Source organism: Eretmochelys imbricata, chromosome 17 (assembly GCF_965152235.1).
Source record: "Eretmochelys imbricata isolate rEreImb1 chromosome 17, rEreImb1.hap1, whole genome shotgun sequence".
Taxonomy (NCBI): domain Eukaryota; kingdom Metazoa; phylum Chordata; order Testudines; family Cheloniidae; genus Eretmochelys; species Eretmochelys imbricata.
The window spans coordinates 9,600,860-9,619,732 of record NC_135588.1 but is presented as its reverse complement, the minus strand read 5'-3'; the positions used below and the strand labels follow the sequence as shown (position 1 = coordinate 9,619,732).

At 43.2% G+C, this 18,873-nt stretch overlaps 1 protein-coding gene across 3 annotated transcripts in view; it reads right to left on the bottom strand.

Annotated features, from left to right (window-relative positions):
• Nucleotides 1-563: 563 nt before the first annotated feature.
• Nucleotides 564-18,873, bottom strand: part of KSR1 (kinase suppressor of ras 1) — a 123,992-nt gene continuing 105,682 nt past the window's right edge. The window contains exons 15-16 of one of the 3 annotated variants that reach the window (XR_013348296.1): nt 14,886-17,974; nt 564-3,655 (exon numbers count right to left, since the gene is read on the bottom strand). Coding sequence is in view for 2 of the 3 variants with exons in the window: in XM_077836882.1 (XP_077693008.1) it covers nt 17,896-17,974 (79 nt within the window). In the remaining variant the exon portion in view is untranslated. Of the gene's footprint in view, nt 3,656-11,640; nt 17,975-18,873 lie in introns of those variants that run through there. The other 2 variants (XM_077836882.1, XM_077836881.1) reach the window with 2 other exon arrangements.

The following is an 18,873-nucleotide window of genomic DNA, read 5'->3' as shown; positions in this document are numbered from 1 at the left end:
CAATGCCAGAAGTGCTGCATTTAATGGTTAGTATGTATACTATAATGTAGGGGAGACAGGCTGGGTTTTATTTCTAATGACCACGGACTTGGTGTGTGACACTGGGCATGTCACTTCACCCCATTGTTTCTCTTCTCTGTTGTGTCTATTTAGAGTCTGAGCCTTCTAGGAGGAGAACTGTCTTTTACTATGGGTGTGTACAGCATCTGGCATAAGGAATTCCTGGGTTCTCTAGGCACTCCTGTACTAAAATAATGTATTTGTAAAATACTCAGATCTTTCAGCACCAAAGGTGCTATATGAAGTGTAAAATATTCAGTCAGTTTGGAAATCTGCTTATATCGTAAATCAACCATAAGTCTAACAAAAACACCCCACAATTCCATGACTTTTGTTTTATCCAGAGCAGAGATTTATTCACAGAAAAGAATCCTAAATATCCAGAATTTCATTAGCGTAGAGTGCAATTTTTTTTTTTTTTTTTTGCCAGTTGCATAAACTAACCCTTTGTTAATACTTAGAATTTTAATTAAATTAATAACAATTCTGGAAGACAAACTCAGTTGATAGAAAATATAAAAAAAATTTACTGTACAAAGTTTACATCACATTTGAAAAGAAAATGTCAATTTTCACCGTATTACAGACTCCATTTACATACACTACGGAAGTCATGGCTATTGTAGCAGTCTTGTACAGCAAGCTTCACATTTACAAGGCTAAAACGATACAGGCTTACAGTGCTGGTCATTCCCTTACGTAACATCACCACAAGAAGAAATAGTACAAACGATCATAAAACAATGCAGCATAAAGACCCAGTTCAGTTAGCAACACGTGTTAAGGAATAAATGGGCCTGGTGCTTTTCACACCATTTCACATCAGTTGAGTTACTTCCCATTTTCACCAGCAATCAGACCCAAAGACACCATTCACAGCCCAGGCTCTTGTAAGCTCTTCTTTAAAATAAAAAAACAATGTTAGATCCAAGATATTAGACCGTTAAGAGAACAAGTGCAGGATTCTAATACCTTAACTCACATCAGACTAGGTCTTCAACTAGCGTAAATCAGCGTCACACACGCCTGCTGAAGATCAGGACCACCGAGCAGTTCTCAACATAGCATAGGCACAGTAAAGTGCCACTCGATGTGGGTAAGGGTATCAGAATCTGTCCCTAACCTGTGTTGGGATATAAAGAGCCCTATATATTGGGACTATTGTGCCATTCCCATTGAAATGTGTCTGGGAGTTCTACGTAAAAAGGGATGGGCAACATAGCCCTGTGTTTCTGTGAATAATATTTCTAAAACGTGCAAATAACTTTTGGGTAGTGGATCTCAAACTGTACTAGACAGAGAACTGGCTAGTCAGATGATGCTGGCTCTCCTAGCTGATAATTTTATTAAAGGACAGTTAAGAATGCAGCACTTTCCCATTACTTTTGCATGTTGCCACAGGAAGGCTAGCTGCTAATGAATGGGAGGGAGAATGGTTAACACAACTATAAGAAGTCAGTGGTCTATGATATGGGAAATAGGAGGGGATGAGCATTGGAGACCATCACCTTACCAAGATGTGCCTCACCAAAGGTTTGGGACCGCCAGCTGTAGGGTCCTGTTTTACCCACACAACTTGCAGAAACTAATTGCTATGAGTACATCAAGGCTGTTTCCAGTGCCACATATTCAAACCAGAGTCAAGTTCTTCAGTTACATGAAGGACTAATAATTCAGAACTCAAGGACTAAAAGTATACAATGGAACAATTTTGAATCACAAGATCTTTACTTAGCCAAAAAACACTTTCTGAAGCTAATGGAGGTTTTGTCTAATAAGTCTTAACATCTGTTTTTAGAGACACGCTGAAGACTAATTTCCCCCTTCATTTAGGCACATATTGTGCCATCAATATTTAAGCAAAATCTTCTAATGAAACTGAATTCTGCTTATTACTGATGGCACAATTCAGTCTTCAGCTTTGGAGAGACGAGCAAATATTAGTATTTTTTTCATTAGCAAAATCTTATGGTGTATATAGCTTGCTACAAATACAGTTACACTCAAGGGGTTTTATTCATTTAATTAAATAAAGCTACGGTGGGATCAGTAACTACCACACAAACCAGCGTTACATTCGACACACACATTATAAACATTTGAACACAGTATTTGTTAGAGACCGAGCATGTGTTGACTTAGCATCTACTTGTTATGACATTGTCTGGAACATGGAAGTTAGGAATCCTTTCTTCCATCTTGTTCGCTCTGTGAAAAAATTGGGGGCCAGATTTTCATAAGTGGCCTCTAGAAGCATGGCTGTGTTTTTGCATGTCCTAAAGAAATCAGCTGCGACCCCCACCCCTGAATTTGAAAACATGAACTAAAATTTCAAAGCACTTCCCCGGCCCCATTTTGTCTGCATGCCGTAATGTGCATGGGGATGGGGGAAATGTCTGAAATAGAACTGCCACAAGTATTTGTTTTAATTTAAGTGTCTAATCCTAGCCCCACTGAAGTCACTAGCAAACCACCTGTACTTCAGTGGGACTAGGATTTTTCCCCAAGGGATTGTATTTCCCTTAAGTGCCAACACCAGACAGTTTTATAGCAGAAGTCATGGACCAGTACCAGCAGCTCTCTCCCAGTTTGCTGTGCCTGGAATGTGCATGTGATATCACACCTGCTATATATATATATATATATATATATATAAAATGGGATGGAGGGGAGCGCCTGATTGGACAAAACCATTGTATCTGCATCTATCTGCTACACCATCCAGCAAAACAAGACCTTTATTTTAGCTAAAGCATTTGCCCACTTGCTTAGTGTTACCTGGGAGCACAGGTATTTTATGTATACACCTAAAACGCACAGTGCCAGTCTCTTTTCCTACACTTGGCATTCGTTCCACCCAGTGCATCTCTACCCCTAGAGTTCCTCTGCTTCCACTGCCCCTTTCTGAAAGGCTGGGCACCTTCTCATTATTTTTAGCAACAAAATATTTAAATCTAAATCTGATGCCCAAGGCAAATGATGAAGCATCTTACCATATTAACTCAGAAAAGCGGTCTGCTGTAATAACGTTAGACAGAAATTTTAAAAGGCAAGAGTACAATAGAAAAGGGAATTACTGATATTAAAAATTAAGGTCCAGAGCCTTCAAACTGATGTACTGTTTGCAGACCCTTGCACTCCACTCATGGCTTCAGGGGGGCTCCCCACAGCCTGAAGGGTCCAGACTAACATCTGTTTGCAGGATCTGGCCTGAATATTTAATTCTGGCAGAGACAGCACAGAGAAGCCTCCTGGAAAACCTTCAGCCAGAAATGGGATCATAGGCCCAGATTGTGCCAGGTATTTCAGCACTTATCACCCATTGAAGCCAATAGGAATTAGGCACCTAAATACCTGGGAGGATCTTGGCCATAGTTCCCATTCTGGGAGGCTGGAAGATGCATGGGCCTGGTCTTCACAAAGCGAGGTAGTAGATGTGCATTACTTATCTAGAGGTAAAAACCTAGAGAAGACAACACAATTTGCAGTTTTTAGCGGGTGGAGTTAAAAAACAGTCTAACTTGACCTGATAGCTTGTGGAAAAAAAACAACTAACTGCCTGCTATTCACTAGGATTTTACCTGTAGTTCGTTAACTCAGGATCAGAACCAACATTTCCCTGCAGCTTTTGCAGCCGAAACACTGCAGCACTGTGCTAGTACCTGGAAACCCAAAAGCGAAATTCACTAGAAACTGAGGAAGAACTCAGGCAAAACTGACTAGTCTTTCAATTGTCTAAATGGATTAAGGCCACAGTCCTGTAAACACATATGCCGGTGCTTAGCTTTACACATCTGAGCAGTCTCATTGAAGTCAATGGGACTTCTCACATGTGTAAAATTAAACATGGACACGAGTGTTTCCAGCATCAGGGCTTAAAATGCAAAAGTAAGCACAGAGTTTTAGTCCATTCCCATTCCAATAAATGGAAAGACTCCCATTAAAGATTCCCTTTAAAAGAGAATTGTTTTAATATAACTCTTTACATGTGAGAATGTTCTTTGATTCAGCAGAATAGCCATTTTAAAAATAATTTTCAAGTAAAATACAGTATTAAAAAAATTACCACGAATGAGTCGTGTTTTACCAAAACCCGAATCTCAAAGGGGTGACCTTTAAAAAAAGGCATTTCATATTTCCTCTCCTCTCTTCCCCAAGTCTGTCTTTCAAAAGTAGTGCAAACCACATATCCACCCTCTTTGAATCATGGATTAAAATGAAAAGCAATATCAGCTTGAGGAATTGGGCAGGATCCACACTGAAAGTCTATCTGGAACCTGTGAAGATGAACTACAAAGATGAACTAAACTGAGCATAGTTAAGAAATCTAGTGTGCTCTCACTTGTATCCAAAATAGTCTTTCTAGAGGACTAGCCTCTGCTCCCTCTCAAAGATGTCTCTTCTGTCATTACAACATTTCTGCGTGGAAAGTCTAAAGCAACATAGTAATTTAGGATCACAGTCTATTCTACTGTGAAAACAAACAACAAAAACCTCACAGTGTTCATACTTAGTAGTTAAGCCTGTTCTAACTGATTTTATCCTGCTGAAAACCAACTAAGGTTATGATCCTCCAAACACTTACTTCTGGGCAGAGATTTTTTTCCCATGACTAGTCCCACTGAACTTATTAATTATAATGTTGAATTGTATAATATGAATTAATCATAATGTTTAGGACTATTCCCGGTAGAAAATATTTGTGGGATCAGGGCTCAAACCAACAACTTGAATATTTACAATGCATGTTTCAATGCTACTGAGCCTCTTGAGATATTTCCATTGTTTTAACTGACCTTCCTTCTGAGGTAACTGCGTGATTGGCATATTATAAGATTGGAACTATTTATTGCTGCGATAGCACATCTCTCAAAGGTGCATTTCGTATAGTATCAATGATAGTAACGTCAAGCCTGATCTTGCAAACCCTATCCCTTTGCGTAGTCCTGTTGATTTAAAGTAGTAAAAATTACTCAAGAGAATAGCAGCTTGACGGATCAGGCTCTTATTGGGAGAATAGGGTGGAGGAGACGAAGCGATGTTTTGGTCACACGATTTTTATAAAGGAACCTAAAAATAGTAATGTGACTAGTTTATGTTATACCAAAAGATGTGAACTCTAACTTGCCTTTTTAAAGCCCCAGTTCAGGAAAGTACTTAATCTCAAATATTCTTCTGAACAGAGATGCGATTACTCATGTGTTTAAGGTTTAGCAAGTACTTTAGTGAATCGGGGATTATATTCTGTATGCAATAAAGATGGTCCGCAGAGGGAGTACCGTACTGCAGTGATGTTAGTTGTATGTCTAAATCCAGTAATGGATACACATTCACCTACAGTATTTGTGCATCAAGTCTTTATATCTCTGGACACCAACGAGACGAGAATATCAATTCTATGACACATATAGACTCTGATGGCCTGATCCAGGAACTCAAAACGCTTTCGAATTTGGATCTCTGAGCTATCAGCAATGGACAGTTCACCATCTTTTCATACATGATATCTGCACGCTCTCAAAGCCGTATCTGAACGACTCTGTGTCAACAGATAAGAACTGGATCAGTATTTCTGGGAATGGGGGAAACTTTAGCACAGATAAACTCCTCTGAGTCACTAGAGCTAACCTCATGACCTCTTCCTGGTCATGCTCCAGGGAGTAGAAACATTCCATTATTCTCAACAGTTCATTTTAGGCACAGGAGTGGAGCAGCTGTATACCTACAAGCACACACCTGTCACATGGCGGAAGAACAGTTCCACTGATGATAACCATCAAGCCATCACGAAGACTGCCATGAATAGGGCCAGTAAATGGGAGAGACTGGGGAATAGAAAGAAAGCAACACAGTGTACATTAAAGGGTTACAATATTTAAATCACTTTTCTAATCCTGAATTGGTGTTCATCTCCTATTCATCTGGCTGTGGATTTAGATTCCTCTGCCCGACAAGTCACTACAAATTCCAGCCTGATGAACTGAAGTCAGTATGCCGCAAAATTTCTCTCTGAGGACTGTTCCTAAAGAGCATGACTTTTCTGTGTAAAGGCTTGTCCCTTGCAGCCCAGCTACGTAAGATGAAACAGCTAAAAGCTCTGTCGATCCTAGTGGTAACAGTCAGCATTCCTTCCTACCAGGCAGTGTGGCCTGGTGGACAGGATAATGGATTGGTTCAGGACACCTGGGATCAACTCTCAGCTCTGCCGCCAGCGTCCTGGGTGACCTCAGGCAAGTCACTTCCCCTTCCTGTGCCTCAGTTTCTCCATCTGTAAATGTGACAAGAAAACTGCTCACTGCTAGGGCTGTCAGCCTAGGGTGGTTTGGGACTCCAGCTAGAGCCTGGCTGCCCACCAGGTTCCCAGCTCCCCACTCCCAGACAGGCTGCTGCCTGGGTTCCCCACTCCGATCCGGGCTGTGCCTGCCTGGTTCCTCACTCCTAGCTGTGAGCCCCGCTGCACGGGGCAGCTCCCATGCTCCCGGAGAGGAACATGGAGCCGAGAACCCAGGGGCAGCTGTGCTCCCAGCGGGGAGCCCAGCGGTCAGGTGGGCTCCCGGTGGGGAGCTGCGCCCAGAGCTGAGAGCCCAGGCTGTCAGCCCCCCTGCCTCCCTAAGTTGGTGGAAGCACGCCTGGTGAGGACACACATCACCCACAGAAGGAGGGTAGTGTAAGCGTGAACCACTGCAGTCATTACTGTGGTGGCTGTAAATTGACCTAACATAGGTTGACTTAAGTTTGTAGTGTAGACATGCCCTCAGAAACAATATCACTGATCCAGGAGTAAGAAGAGGCAAATACACCCTATACTAGCCTACTCAGAGAAGCTTGAATAGTAGCTTTGGAAGAAGACTCTCCAAGTGGTACTCGGAAGCTCAAAACAAAAAGGGAAGTTGCATGAAGTAAAAAAACAAGCAAACAGCCCAACAACGTTACCTAAGAAGACTATATCTATTCTGCATATGGAAGTATAAAAACAAGTTCATTCCAGTTTTCACACAACAAACACTGACTTTGTGGTTTTAAAAAATAGTTGTTTTTTTTAATCTGAGGTTCTTTTTCTCTCAGGCTTAGTTCTTTCATGTGTAACATTTTTTGTCAGAGGACTTGAGTGTAAGCATGCTTCAATTTCCTATATCAATGGTAAAAGAATAATACGAAGAGAAGATTATAGGTGCAAAACTTGCAAGCATTTATTTGTAAGGAACCTAACAAGACAGATTTCCTCTTGCTTCAACAGATTTCTTTGCTGTGATCATTCATCACCCCAACCCCGGAAGCAATGCGCCTTTCGATTTTGGGTCTCTGGGTTGTTGCTCAATGCTGTCCATTTCCTGTCCCTCAAAGATGCACTCAGGAAACATGGGGTCTTGATTCTCCCCTGCCTCTACCTGAGGTAGTTATTTGCACCTGTGCAAAGTGGGTGTACAAAGATATTGCCGGCAGAGATTCTGATTTGACAGTGTTTTGCACGCAGATGTAGATGAATACACAAGGTGCAGGGTAGTGGAGAATCATATTTCCTAAAGAGCACCTGGCTTTTTCCAAGAAGCTGTGAAATGCATTAGTCCAAAAGTGAGAAATGCAGCCACTGGGACAAATGTGTCCCTGGTATGACTGTTGTTTAGAGCAGCGATACGTTGGGCCCAATGTCTTTTCCAAGGAAGACTGCCCAGGATCTGTTCCATGAACCGCTGTGACCCCATCCCCTTTCACTGCCTTATGAACCCTGGTGGCATATTACTTTCTCTACCAGACCTGGGACACTTGGGGCCACATTTCCCAGTGTATTTAGGGGCCTAAAGATATAGATAGGGGCCTAATGGATTTTCAAAAACGTTTACGAGTTTGGTGCCTGGATAAGACAAAGTGGATGAGGTAATCTCTCTTATTGGATGAATGTCTGTTGGTGAGAGAGACAAGCTTTCCAGCTACACAGAACTCTGGGTCTGGGAAAGGTACTCGGAGTGTCACAGCTAAATACATGGGTGAAGAGAAGATAGATTAGCACAGTGGCTCTCAACCATTCCAGACTACTGTACCCCTTTCTAGGGTCTGATTTGTCTTGTTTCACCTCACTTAAAAACTTACAAAATAAGACATAAAATGCAAAAAGTGTCACAGCACACTATTCCTGAAAAATTGCTGACTTTCTCATTGTTACCATATCATTATAAAATAAATCAGATGGCATATAAATATTGTACTTACATTTCAGTGTCTAGCATACGGAGCAGTATAAACAAATCATTGTCTATGAAATTTCAGTTTGTTCTGACTTTGCTAGTGCTTTTTATGTAGACTGTTGCAAAACTAGGCAAATATGTAGATGAGTCAATATACCCCCTAGAAGACCGCTGAGTACCCCCAGGGCTACACGTACCCCTGGTTGAGAACCACTGGTTTAGCATAAGTCACTAGCGCATATTCTAAGGGACCATTCGAGGTGCCCGGTTGCTTTTGAAAATCCCACTAGGTGCTCATCTATGGCGCTTGACACACCTTGGGAAATCTGGCCCTTGGTCACTCTCAGCGTGTGACTCAGCCTGGCCCAGAAGGGGGCTTGGGAGGAGTGATGGCTCCCAACTCAAGCAAGGGTGAGCAACTTGGGGATAACAGAGAAACCCAAGAAACACTTCAGTGGCTACAAAACGGGGGTGGGAGGAGGGGACAAGAAATACCTCTCACCGGCTTGAAGTAGGGCGCCAGCTGAGCCATGGGAGCGACTGGAGCAGACAGCCTCTGACTAAAGAGAAACCGAGAGTGAGAGCGGCGGAGTCAGGAGAAGCGGAGGCTGTTGTGGGAGGCGGGCAGGCGCGGGGGGTGGCGCACAGGCTGGGGGAAGAGGGGGGCGCAGGCTGAGGGGGAGGGGTGCAGACAGGAGCTGGGGGAGAGGGGGTAGGCTGGGGGGCAGGCTGGGGGGCACAGGCAGGGAGGCGTGTTGTGCAGGTTGTGGGGAGAGGGGAGCAGGCAGGGGAAGGGGTTTTACAGGTTGGGGAAAGAGGGGACGCAGGCTGAGGGGGGAGGGGTGCGGGCAGGACCTGGGGGTGCAGGCTGGGAGGGAAGGGGGGCGCAGGTTATGGGGAGAGGGGAGCGGGAAGGGAGTTGTACAGGCTAGGGAAGAGGGGACGCAGGCTGAGGGGGAAGGGGTGTGGGCAGGAGCTGGGGGTGCAGGCTGAGGGAGAGGGGGGCAGGCTGGGGGGCACAGGCAGGGAGGCATGTTGTGCAGGTTGTGGGGAGAGGGAGCGGGCAGGGGAAGGGAGTTGTACAGGCTGGGGAAGAGGGGAGCACAGTCTGATTGGGGAGGTGAGCAGGCAGGAGCTGGGGGCGCAGGCTGGGGGAGAGGGGGGCAGGCTGGGGGGCACAGGCAGGGAGGCATGTTGTGGGGAGAGGGGAGCGGGCAGGGGAAGGGAGTTGTACAGGCTCTGGAGGGAGCACATGCAGGTGGGTGATCGCAGGCAGGGGACAAGGGGCACAGGGATGGAGAAGTGGGAGGAAGCAGTTGCTGACAAGGAGGTGTGGGGCAGGCTGTGAGACTGGGGTGGTTGCAATTAGGACACGTACCATAAGTAGTACCAGCACAGGAAACTGGGGCACAAGATGGGACCCACATTCACAATCTTGGGCCCTGTCGGAAGAGCGGAGAGAAACAATGGCAAACCGTTTGCTTTACAAAGGGCACGAGGAGGGAGAATTGCCCTCCAAAACACAGCACACTGGATTTAGGACTCCGTGTCCGTGCTGGCCATTGCTAACGCACCATAGGGTGAACGGTGTTGCCAGTTGAGCTGTCCACATGGACACGAAGGGTTAAATGTCCAGCAGCTCTATTTGAATCCAGAGGTTGCTTCTGTTCTGGGAATTGAGTGAGAAGATTGGGGAAGGAAAGACTGGGATGCACCAGACTAGAGGATTGTGCGATAGGGTTGGTGGACTCTCCAAACATAAGCCTGGCGACCTGAGCTTCAGCTGAGCCCACATTGCAAAATGAGTGGCCACGGACCCATGCCACAGTGGGCCTCGGACTCAGACCTGTATCTCTGGGCAAGTCTGCAGGCCTGAGAGGTTTCTGGTGCAAGTCAGAAGACACTGTGTGTGGACAGTAGGTGAGTTTGGGCTGAGTCTCAGGCAAGGTTTACTATGCAGTGCAGACATACGCACAGAGGTTTGGCCTGTATGGGATATAGTGTTTACAGAGTACTCAAAAACATTCCATTTTTAACAGCTCGGCAACTTGGGGGTCAAGCTTTTAGTTACACTTGTGTAAAATGTGGTGTTAAATCTATTTCAGTGGATTTACACCAGTGCAGTTGAAGAGAACAGAGGTTAGCCTTGAGTATTTGGGAGGCATTTGGTGTTTGCATGGTTGTGTAACTGATGTCACCAACAGAGAATTTTAATAAGAAGTGGGCTCAAGCTGCAGAGTTTAGAGCTAGATTTGGATCTCAAACTTATCATTATTCCGATACAGCCTGTTTGGTACAATAGCGAGGCTGGGAAACCTGTGGCTGAACATAACCTCAGGCAGTTTTAGCACATCCCTCTTCTGCTGGAATAGAGGAGATCCCTGGGTGAGGCGATCATCTGAGAATCGGCATGGGGGGCACTGATTGCAAAGCAGCTGCACTGGCCCCCTAGCCCATGGTATGGAGACCACAATTTCCAATTCCTGATTTTTTAGCCTCACCCTTTTCCACTTCAAAATTAGTTATTCGCCTCCCTCTTTTCATGACTGGAGTATCCCAGACCACAGGCCATTTCTCCTGGAGGGTAGATGATCAGGAACACCAACGTACAAAAGAGTTTGACCATATGCCTTCAATTGCCAATGAAGAGGCCCACTCCTGAGGGCATCACTTAACTCTTCAGGGTTAGAGGCTTGGCATAGCTCCAGGGACTCAGTAGAGCTACTCAGACATCCTCACTGCAGATTTGGCCTCCAAGTCATTACTCCTCCGCAAACCTGTCTTCCAGGCTACCCCCTTGTCACATTCAAATCCCTATTTTTTTTTAACAACACTTTTGCTTTCTGATGCATGAAAAGTGAGATTCTGGGGAGAGGATATGACATAAAAGAAAGCGAATAAACCTCTCAAGCTGGTATGTAACTGCTGAGCAGCCATGTGAAATTACTGTCACCCTTGTGCTTTCTCTTTTCTGCCAGCCACCCTTCGTGTAATTCTTTTTATGTTTACAATGCCAGAAGTGCTGCATTTAATGGTTAGTATGTATACTATAATGTAGGGGAGACAGGCTGGGTTTTATTTCTAATGACCACGGACTTGGTGTGTGACACTGGGCATGTCACTTCACCCCATTGTTTCTCTTCTCTGTTTTGTCTATTTAGAGTCTGAGCCTTCTAGGAGGAGAACTGTCTTTTACTATGGGTGTGTACAGCATCTGGCATAAGGAATTCCTGGGTTCTCTAGGCACTCCTGTACTAAAATAATGTATTTGTAAAATACTCAGATCTTTCAGCACCAAAGGTGCTATATGAAGTGTAAAATATTCAGTCAGTTTGGAAATCTGCTTATATCGTAAATCAACCATAAGTCTAACAAAAACACCCCACAATTCCATGACTTTTGTTTTATCCAGAGCAGAGATTTATTCACAGAAAAGAATCCTAAATATCCAGAATTTCATTAGCGTAGAGTGCAATTTTTTTTTTTTTTTTTGCCAGTTGCATAAACTAACCCTTTGTTAATACTAACAATTTTAATTAAATTAATAACAATTCTGGAAGACAAACTCAGTTGATAGAAAATATAAAAAAAATTTACTGTACAAAGTTTACATCACATTTGAAAAGAAAATGTCAATTTTCACCGTATTACAGACTCCATTTACATACACTACGGAAGTCATGGCTATTGTAGCAGTCTTGTACAGCAAGCTTCACATTTACAAGGCTAAAACGATACAGGCTTACAGTGCTGGTCATTCCCTTACGTAACATCACCACAAGAAGAAATAGTACAAACGATCATAAAACAATGCAGCATAAAGACCCAGTTCAGTTAGCAACACGTGTTAAGGAATAAATGGGCCTGGTGCTTTTCACACCATTTCACATCAGTTGAGTTACTTCCCATTTTCACCAGCAATCAGACCCAAAGACACCATTCACAGCCCAGGCTCTTGTAAGCTCTTCTTTAAAATAAAAAAACAATGTTAGATCCAAGATATTAGACCGTTAAGAGAACAAGTGCAGGATTCTAATACCTTAACTCACATCAGACTAGGTCTTCAACTAGCGTAAATCAGCGTCACACACGCCTGCTGAAGATCAGGACCACCGAGCAGTTCTCAACATAGCATAGGCACAGTAAAGTGCCACACGATGTGGGTAAGGGTATCAGAATCTGTCCCTAACCTGTGTTGGGATATAAAGAGCCCTATATATTGGGACTATTGTGCCATTCCCATTGAAATGTGTCTGGGAGTTCTACGTAAAAAGGGATGGGCAACATAGCCCTGTGTTTCTGTGAATAATATTTCTAAAATGTGCAAATAACTTTTGGGTAGTGGATCTCAAACTGTACTAGACAGAGAACTGGCTAGTCAGATGGTGCTGGCTCTCCTAGCTGATAATTTTATTAAAGGACAGTTAAGAATGCAGCACTTTCCCATTACTTTTGCATGTTGCCACAGGAAGGCTAGCTGCTAATGAATGGGAGGGAGAATGGTTAACACAACTATAAGAAGTCAGTGGTCTATGATATGGGAAATAGGAGGGGATGAGCATTGGAGACCATCACCTTACCAAGATGTGCCTCACCAAAGGTTTGGGACCGCCAGCTGTAGGGTCCTGTTTTACCCACACAACTTGCAGAAACTAATTGCTATGAGTACATCAAGGCTGTTTCCAGTGCCACATATTCAAACCAGAGTCAAGTTCTTCAGTTACATGAAGGACTAATAATTCAGAACTCAAGGACTAAAAGTATACAATGGAACAATTTTGAATCACAAGATCTTTACTTAGCCAAAAAACACTTTCTGAAGCTAATGGAGGTTTTGTCTAATAAGTCTTAACATCTGTTTTTAGAGACACGCTGAAGACTAATTTCCCCCTTCATTTAGGCACACATTGTGCCATCAATATTTAAGCAAAATCTTCTAATGAAACTGAATTCTGCTTATTACTGATGGCACAATTCAGTCTTCAGCTTTGGAGAGACGAGCAAATATTAGTATTTTTTCATTAGCAAAACCATATGGTGTATATAGCTTGCTACAAATACAGTTACACTCAAGGGGTTTTATTCATTTAATTAAATAAAGCTACGGTGGGATCAGTAACTACCACACAAACCAGCTTTACATTCGACACACACATTATAAACATTTGAACACAGTATTTGTTAGAGACTGAGTATGTGTTGACTTAGCATCTACTTGTTATGACATTGTCTGGAACATGGAAGTTAGGAATCCTTTCTTCCATCTTGTTCGCTCTGTGAAAAAATTGGGGGCCAGATTTTCATAAGTGGCCTCTAGAAGCATGGCTGTGTTTTTGCATGTCCTAAAGAAATCAGCTGCGACCCCCACCCCTGAATTTGAAAACATGAACTAAAATTTCAAAGCACTTCCCCGGCCCCATTTTGTCTGCATGCCGTAATGTGCATGGGGATGGGGGAAATGTCTGAAATAGAACTGCCACAAGTATTTGTTTTAATTTAAGTGTCTAATCCTAGCCCCACTGAAGTCACTAGCAAACCACCTGTACTTCAGTGGGACTAGGATTTTTCCCCAAGGGATTGTATTTCCCTTAAGTGCCAACACCAGACAGTTTTATAGCAGAAGTCATGGACCAGTACCAGCAGCTCTCTCCCAGTTTGCTGCGCCTGGAATGTGCATGTGATATCACACCTGCTATATATATATATATATATATATAAATGGGATGGAGGGGAGCGCCTGATTGGACAAAACCATTGTATCTGCATCTATCTGCTACACCATCCAGCAAAACAAGACCTTTATTTTAGCTAAAGCATTTGCCCACTTGCTTAGTGTTACCTGGGAGCACAGGTATTTTATGTATACACCTAAAACGCACAGTGCCAGTCTCTTTTCCTACACTTGGCATTCGTTCCACCCAGTGCATCTCTACCCCTAGAGTTCCTCTGCTTCCACTGCCCCTTTCTGAAAGGCTGGGCACCTTCTCATTATTTTTAGCAACAAAATATTTAAATCTAAATCTGATGCCCAAGGCAAATGATGAAGCATCTTACCATATTAACTCAGAAAAGCGGTCTGCTGTAATAACGTTAGACAGAAATTTTAAAAGGCAAGAGTACAATAGAAAAGGGAATTACTGATATTAAAAATTAAGGTCCAGAGCCTTCAAACTGATGTACTGTTTGCAGACCCTTGCACTCCACTCATGGCTTCAGGGGGGCTCCCCACAGCCTGAAGGGTCCAGACTAACATCTGTTTGCAGGATCTGGCCTGAATATTTAATTCTGGCAGAGACAGCACAGAGAAGCCTCCTGGAAAACCTTCAGCCAGAAATGGGATCATAGGCCCAGATTGTGCCAGGTATTTCAGCACTTATCACCCATTGAAGCCAATAGGAATTAGGCACCTAAATACCTGGGAGGATCTTGGCCATAGTTCCCATTCTGGGAGGCTGGAAGATGCATGGGCCTGGTCTTCACAAAGCGAGGTAGTAGATGTGCATTACTTATCTAGAGGTAAAAACCTAGAGAAGACAACACAATTTGCAGTTTTTAGCGGGTGGAGTTAAAAAACAGTCTAACTTGACCTGATAGCTTGTGGTAAAAAAACAACTAACTGCCTGCTTTTCACTAGGATTTTACCTCAGGATCAGAACATACCTTTTCTCCTAGTTAGGATGCAGCCCCAGAGTAGCTGCTCTACAAGCCCTCTGTTTCCCCACCTATAAAATGAGAACAGATCTTACTCATCTTTGTGCTTTGAGATCTGCACTACGTAAAAACACAGTCTTATTAGGAGGCATGGAGAGGCAGTCCAGGGGGCCTGGCTTACAATGTTTCTATGCACGTGACTCCCAATTTGGCAATGGCACCTGCGCACAGCCCCTTGAACAGGGGGGCAGCCCAGAGTATTGTACATGCAAGGCTGCCTAAAGCCAGCATACAGCTGCACATTAACGTGGCTTTTGTAGCTCATATGCCTGTGCATTTGGGTGGGATGATTCCACTAGTCACTTGCACTAACCAGAACGTGGCCCCTTTGTTTCTATGCAAAAAGTGCCGAGTTTTTACCTCAAAAATCAACCTTTAACACACAAGACAAAACATGAGACATGGCTCAAGTCAGATGGCCCAAGATGGGACTTCCTTGCTCGCTGTAAGATCCCTGTCAGCCTTAGTTTTTACACCAAACATAAATGCTTCAGGCCTGATTTCTTTTCGGAATAAAAGCATGACAATCAAGTCCTGCATCCCAGCATAGTCACTGGTGATGAATAAGGCAAGGCAGCTAAAATTTTCCTTGCAACTTTTGCACAATAAGCTTACAGTTTCAAAAGTGAAATGAAGCTTTTAAAGAGTTCTTTTGCCACCTCCACTGGAAAGAAGTTTCACGCTAAAAAGTGATACCATGTGGTTAGCGGCTGGAAAGAGCGATGGGGGGAGGCGTTTCCAGAACTCAGTGCTGTGTCAGCAGAAATCGTTCTAGTTTGGGGACAGGTTTCAGAGGGGTAGCTGTGTAAATTTGTATCAAGCAAAAACGACGAGGAATCCTTGTGGCACCTTAGAGACTAACACATTTATTGGGCATAAGCTTTTGTGGGCTAAAACCCACTTCATCAGATGCATGGAGTGAAAAATACAGGAGGCAGGTATATCTATTCACCCCTTCTTGTCAACTTTTGGGAATAGGCCACTTCTACCTTGATTGAATTGGCCTCGTTAGCACTGTCCCCCCACTTGGTAAGGCAACTCCCATCTTTTCATGGGCTGTAATATATATACACACCTGTCTACTGTATTGGCGGGGGGGACGACCTCAAGTTCTGGTTTGATCTAGAGAGTAGTACAAGGACACATCTAAAATAATCTCTCCTGTTTGTGTGCATGTCACTCTCTTTCGTTCTTATGCGGAGGATTTAGTAAGGAGGATGAACTAAACAGGCTGTTCAGAAGTCTCACTTGGGCAAAGCAGCGTAACTGAACTCTGCAGGAAGAGCACACCAGGAAACGAAGCGTTCTGTTCACCCTGAGACACGAGGCATCCTGGGCCTGATTTTCAGAGGTAGCTCCCAGGGAAGTCAACAGGCTCCGCAGGGGCTCAGCCACTTTGAAAATCAGGCCATCTACGGTTACTGCTTATTTGCCTAACCTAGGAGGGTCCTTTGAAGACAGTTTCTCTTTTCCACTAAAAGCCATGTTGTTTTGCATTGTTAAAACGTCAGTGGTGCCAATAAAGGGCCAAAGCCAATTAAAACCATAACCCAGTTTCTGTACTGGAGAAACGCTGAAGTCTGGGTGGGGAGTTAGGGGGAATCATTATTTGATCTTTTTGGGATCTCACTGTAGGAAGTAGGTAATTTTTTTAAACTGAATCCACTCCAATGAGATATTATATATATATAGCCATGTGTATTCCCACCACCAGCACAGTTTTAGTAAATAGTACAAATCCAGCTCTCATTTCCTTTACACTCATTTTACAGCTGTGTAACTCCACGGACACCACTGTAAGCAAGAGCAGAAGCTGGTCCTGAATGTGGACTATATGGTCTCAAATGCAGCTGGCATGGACAGGATCCTAGCACCCATTATTCAATTATTGTGGAACCTGCTTACAGTGAAACTCCATTTTCAATGGAGAAGAATTTAAGACCCAAATAAGTAGTGCTGCAATATGCAGGTGGCAAGTCTGATTACCGTGAATCTGTAAAAGTTAAAGATGAGATTAAACAAACCCTTAAAAGGATTAAGGTGCCCAGTTCTCACTGAAAGCCAATGAGATTATGATGCTCCCGCTCCCCTCAGGGTTTTTTGTTTGTTTGTTTGTTTTAAATCCCACCCTCTGCTATTCTATGAATAAATGAACCATGCTAGAAAAGGGTTCCACTCTAATCAATAGTCAAGACAAAAGGCCAGGATTCTGATCTCAGTGTAAATCTGGACTCTGAGTTAACATCACTGTGGAGGTATTCCAGATTTGCACCAGTGTAACTGAGATCAGAACCAGCCCAAGCTTGGACAAAGTTTCCAGAGAAGATCAGTAATCAAGAGTTTATTAGTTTGCCCAAACCATGACACAATACATGCATTTCCTTTCAACATAATAAAAATCTAAAGTTCTTTTAGGAGTTTCCTTATGGAGACACAATGGGGCCATAACTCCATTCCTTCTCACTTGAACTGGCTGCATTAGTGATTTAAATCTAGCAGTTCTCGGACACATGTGCAACCTCTATTAGCTTCAGTGGAAACTGTGCATGATTTGCAGTGCAGAAGTTAGCCCTTAGTTACTCCACAGATACAACAAAGAACTGGGGGAGCAGTTCTTTTCAGTGCCATTTGAATGCTTGCACTTAAAAAAGAAAAAAATCTTAAAATCACCTTTATTATTATTATCATCATCAGTTAAAAAAATATAGTTCACATAGAGAAACATATGACGTAAACATTTTTTTTAAATAATTGCTGGTGTTTAGGCAGAACTCAGACAACATACGACAGTTTGAACAACATACGACAGTTTGAACGGAGGGGTCATGTGGCTTTCAGGTAGGGCTGCACCAGTTTCATAGTTCGGAAGATCCCGTGAAGGTTTCTGATGTTTTGTGTAAGCAGGTAGACAACAATATCAACAAGATAATTACACACCATGCTATATCTTTTGATTACTTGATTCCAGGATTCCCAAGCCAAATCTTTCAAAACGGAGGACAACTTTGCTACTGTTAATGCTGAAAAGAGTGGGGAAGGGAGGGGAAAAAAAGTTATGCATTTTCTTTTCCTTTTTGTTGTTGATTCATTGTACAAAAAGCCCTATAAACAGCCCTTATAAAGAGTCCTATAAAGGAAATAAAGTGTGTTAGGCTCTGCAGTACAGCACAATGCAAGGTCATCCAACAAAGAAATTTAAGTAAAGTGATCGGCAAATAAAATTAACTTTGTTAACAGGGCTTGATGCTGAAGTCCTTACTCCCAATGCTTTTCAGGATAGGTTGCCCCAAGCACAAATCTTTTCTGCTTCAAAGAGAAGTAAATTTCAGAAGGGGGAAAAAAAACCAAAAAACCAACACACAAGGTGGGGAATTTTCAAAGGCCCAAAATGTGTGCTGGAAGCCCGACACCCACTGACTTTAAATGGGTGTTGGAACCCAGCTGTCTTTTGTGCTTTTGAAAAGCTCCCTCTCCAATCTGGGCAGGGGAGAGATTCATTTTGGATCAAAGGTAAAAAACTAGATTCATTCTTAACTGGGGTAGGGAGAAAAGAAATAAAAAAGTCTGGGAAACCACTGTTAAGGTGGGAGGAGGAAAACTACTATTGAAAGGTCAATTTCTATCAAGGAAAAGGATCAATCTGACATGGTCATCCTTTTCTCTCTCTCCAGACTGTAATACGGGTTAGTGGAAAGAGACCTTCCTACATTTACTAAAGGTCCGTTAGCACTATCTTCGAAGATTCAATATACAAAAAGAATTCTCCTCAGATGACTTAAAGGCAGGTGCCACAAAGGAGTTAACTATTGAAGGGTACTTTCTTTTACTGTACAATATTGTACACAAGCACCTGGCTATCTGGAAATGTAATACCATGTATGTACAGAGACATTCATCTCCGGAAAACACACTCATTGGA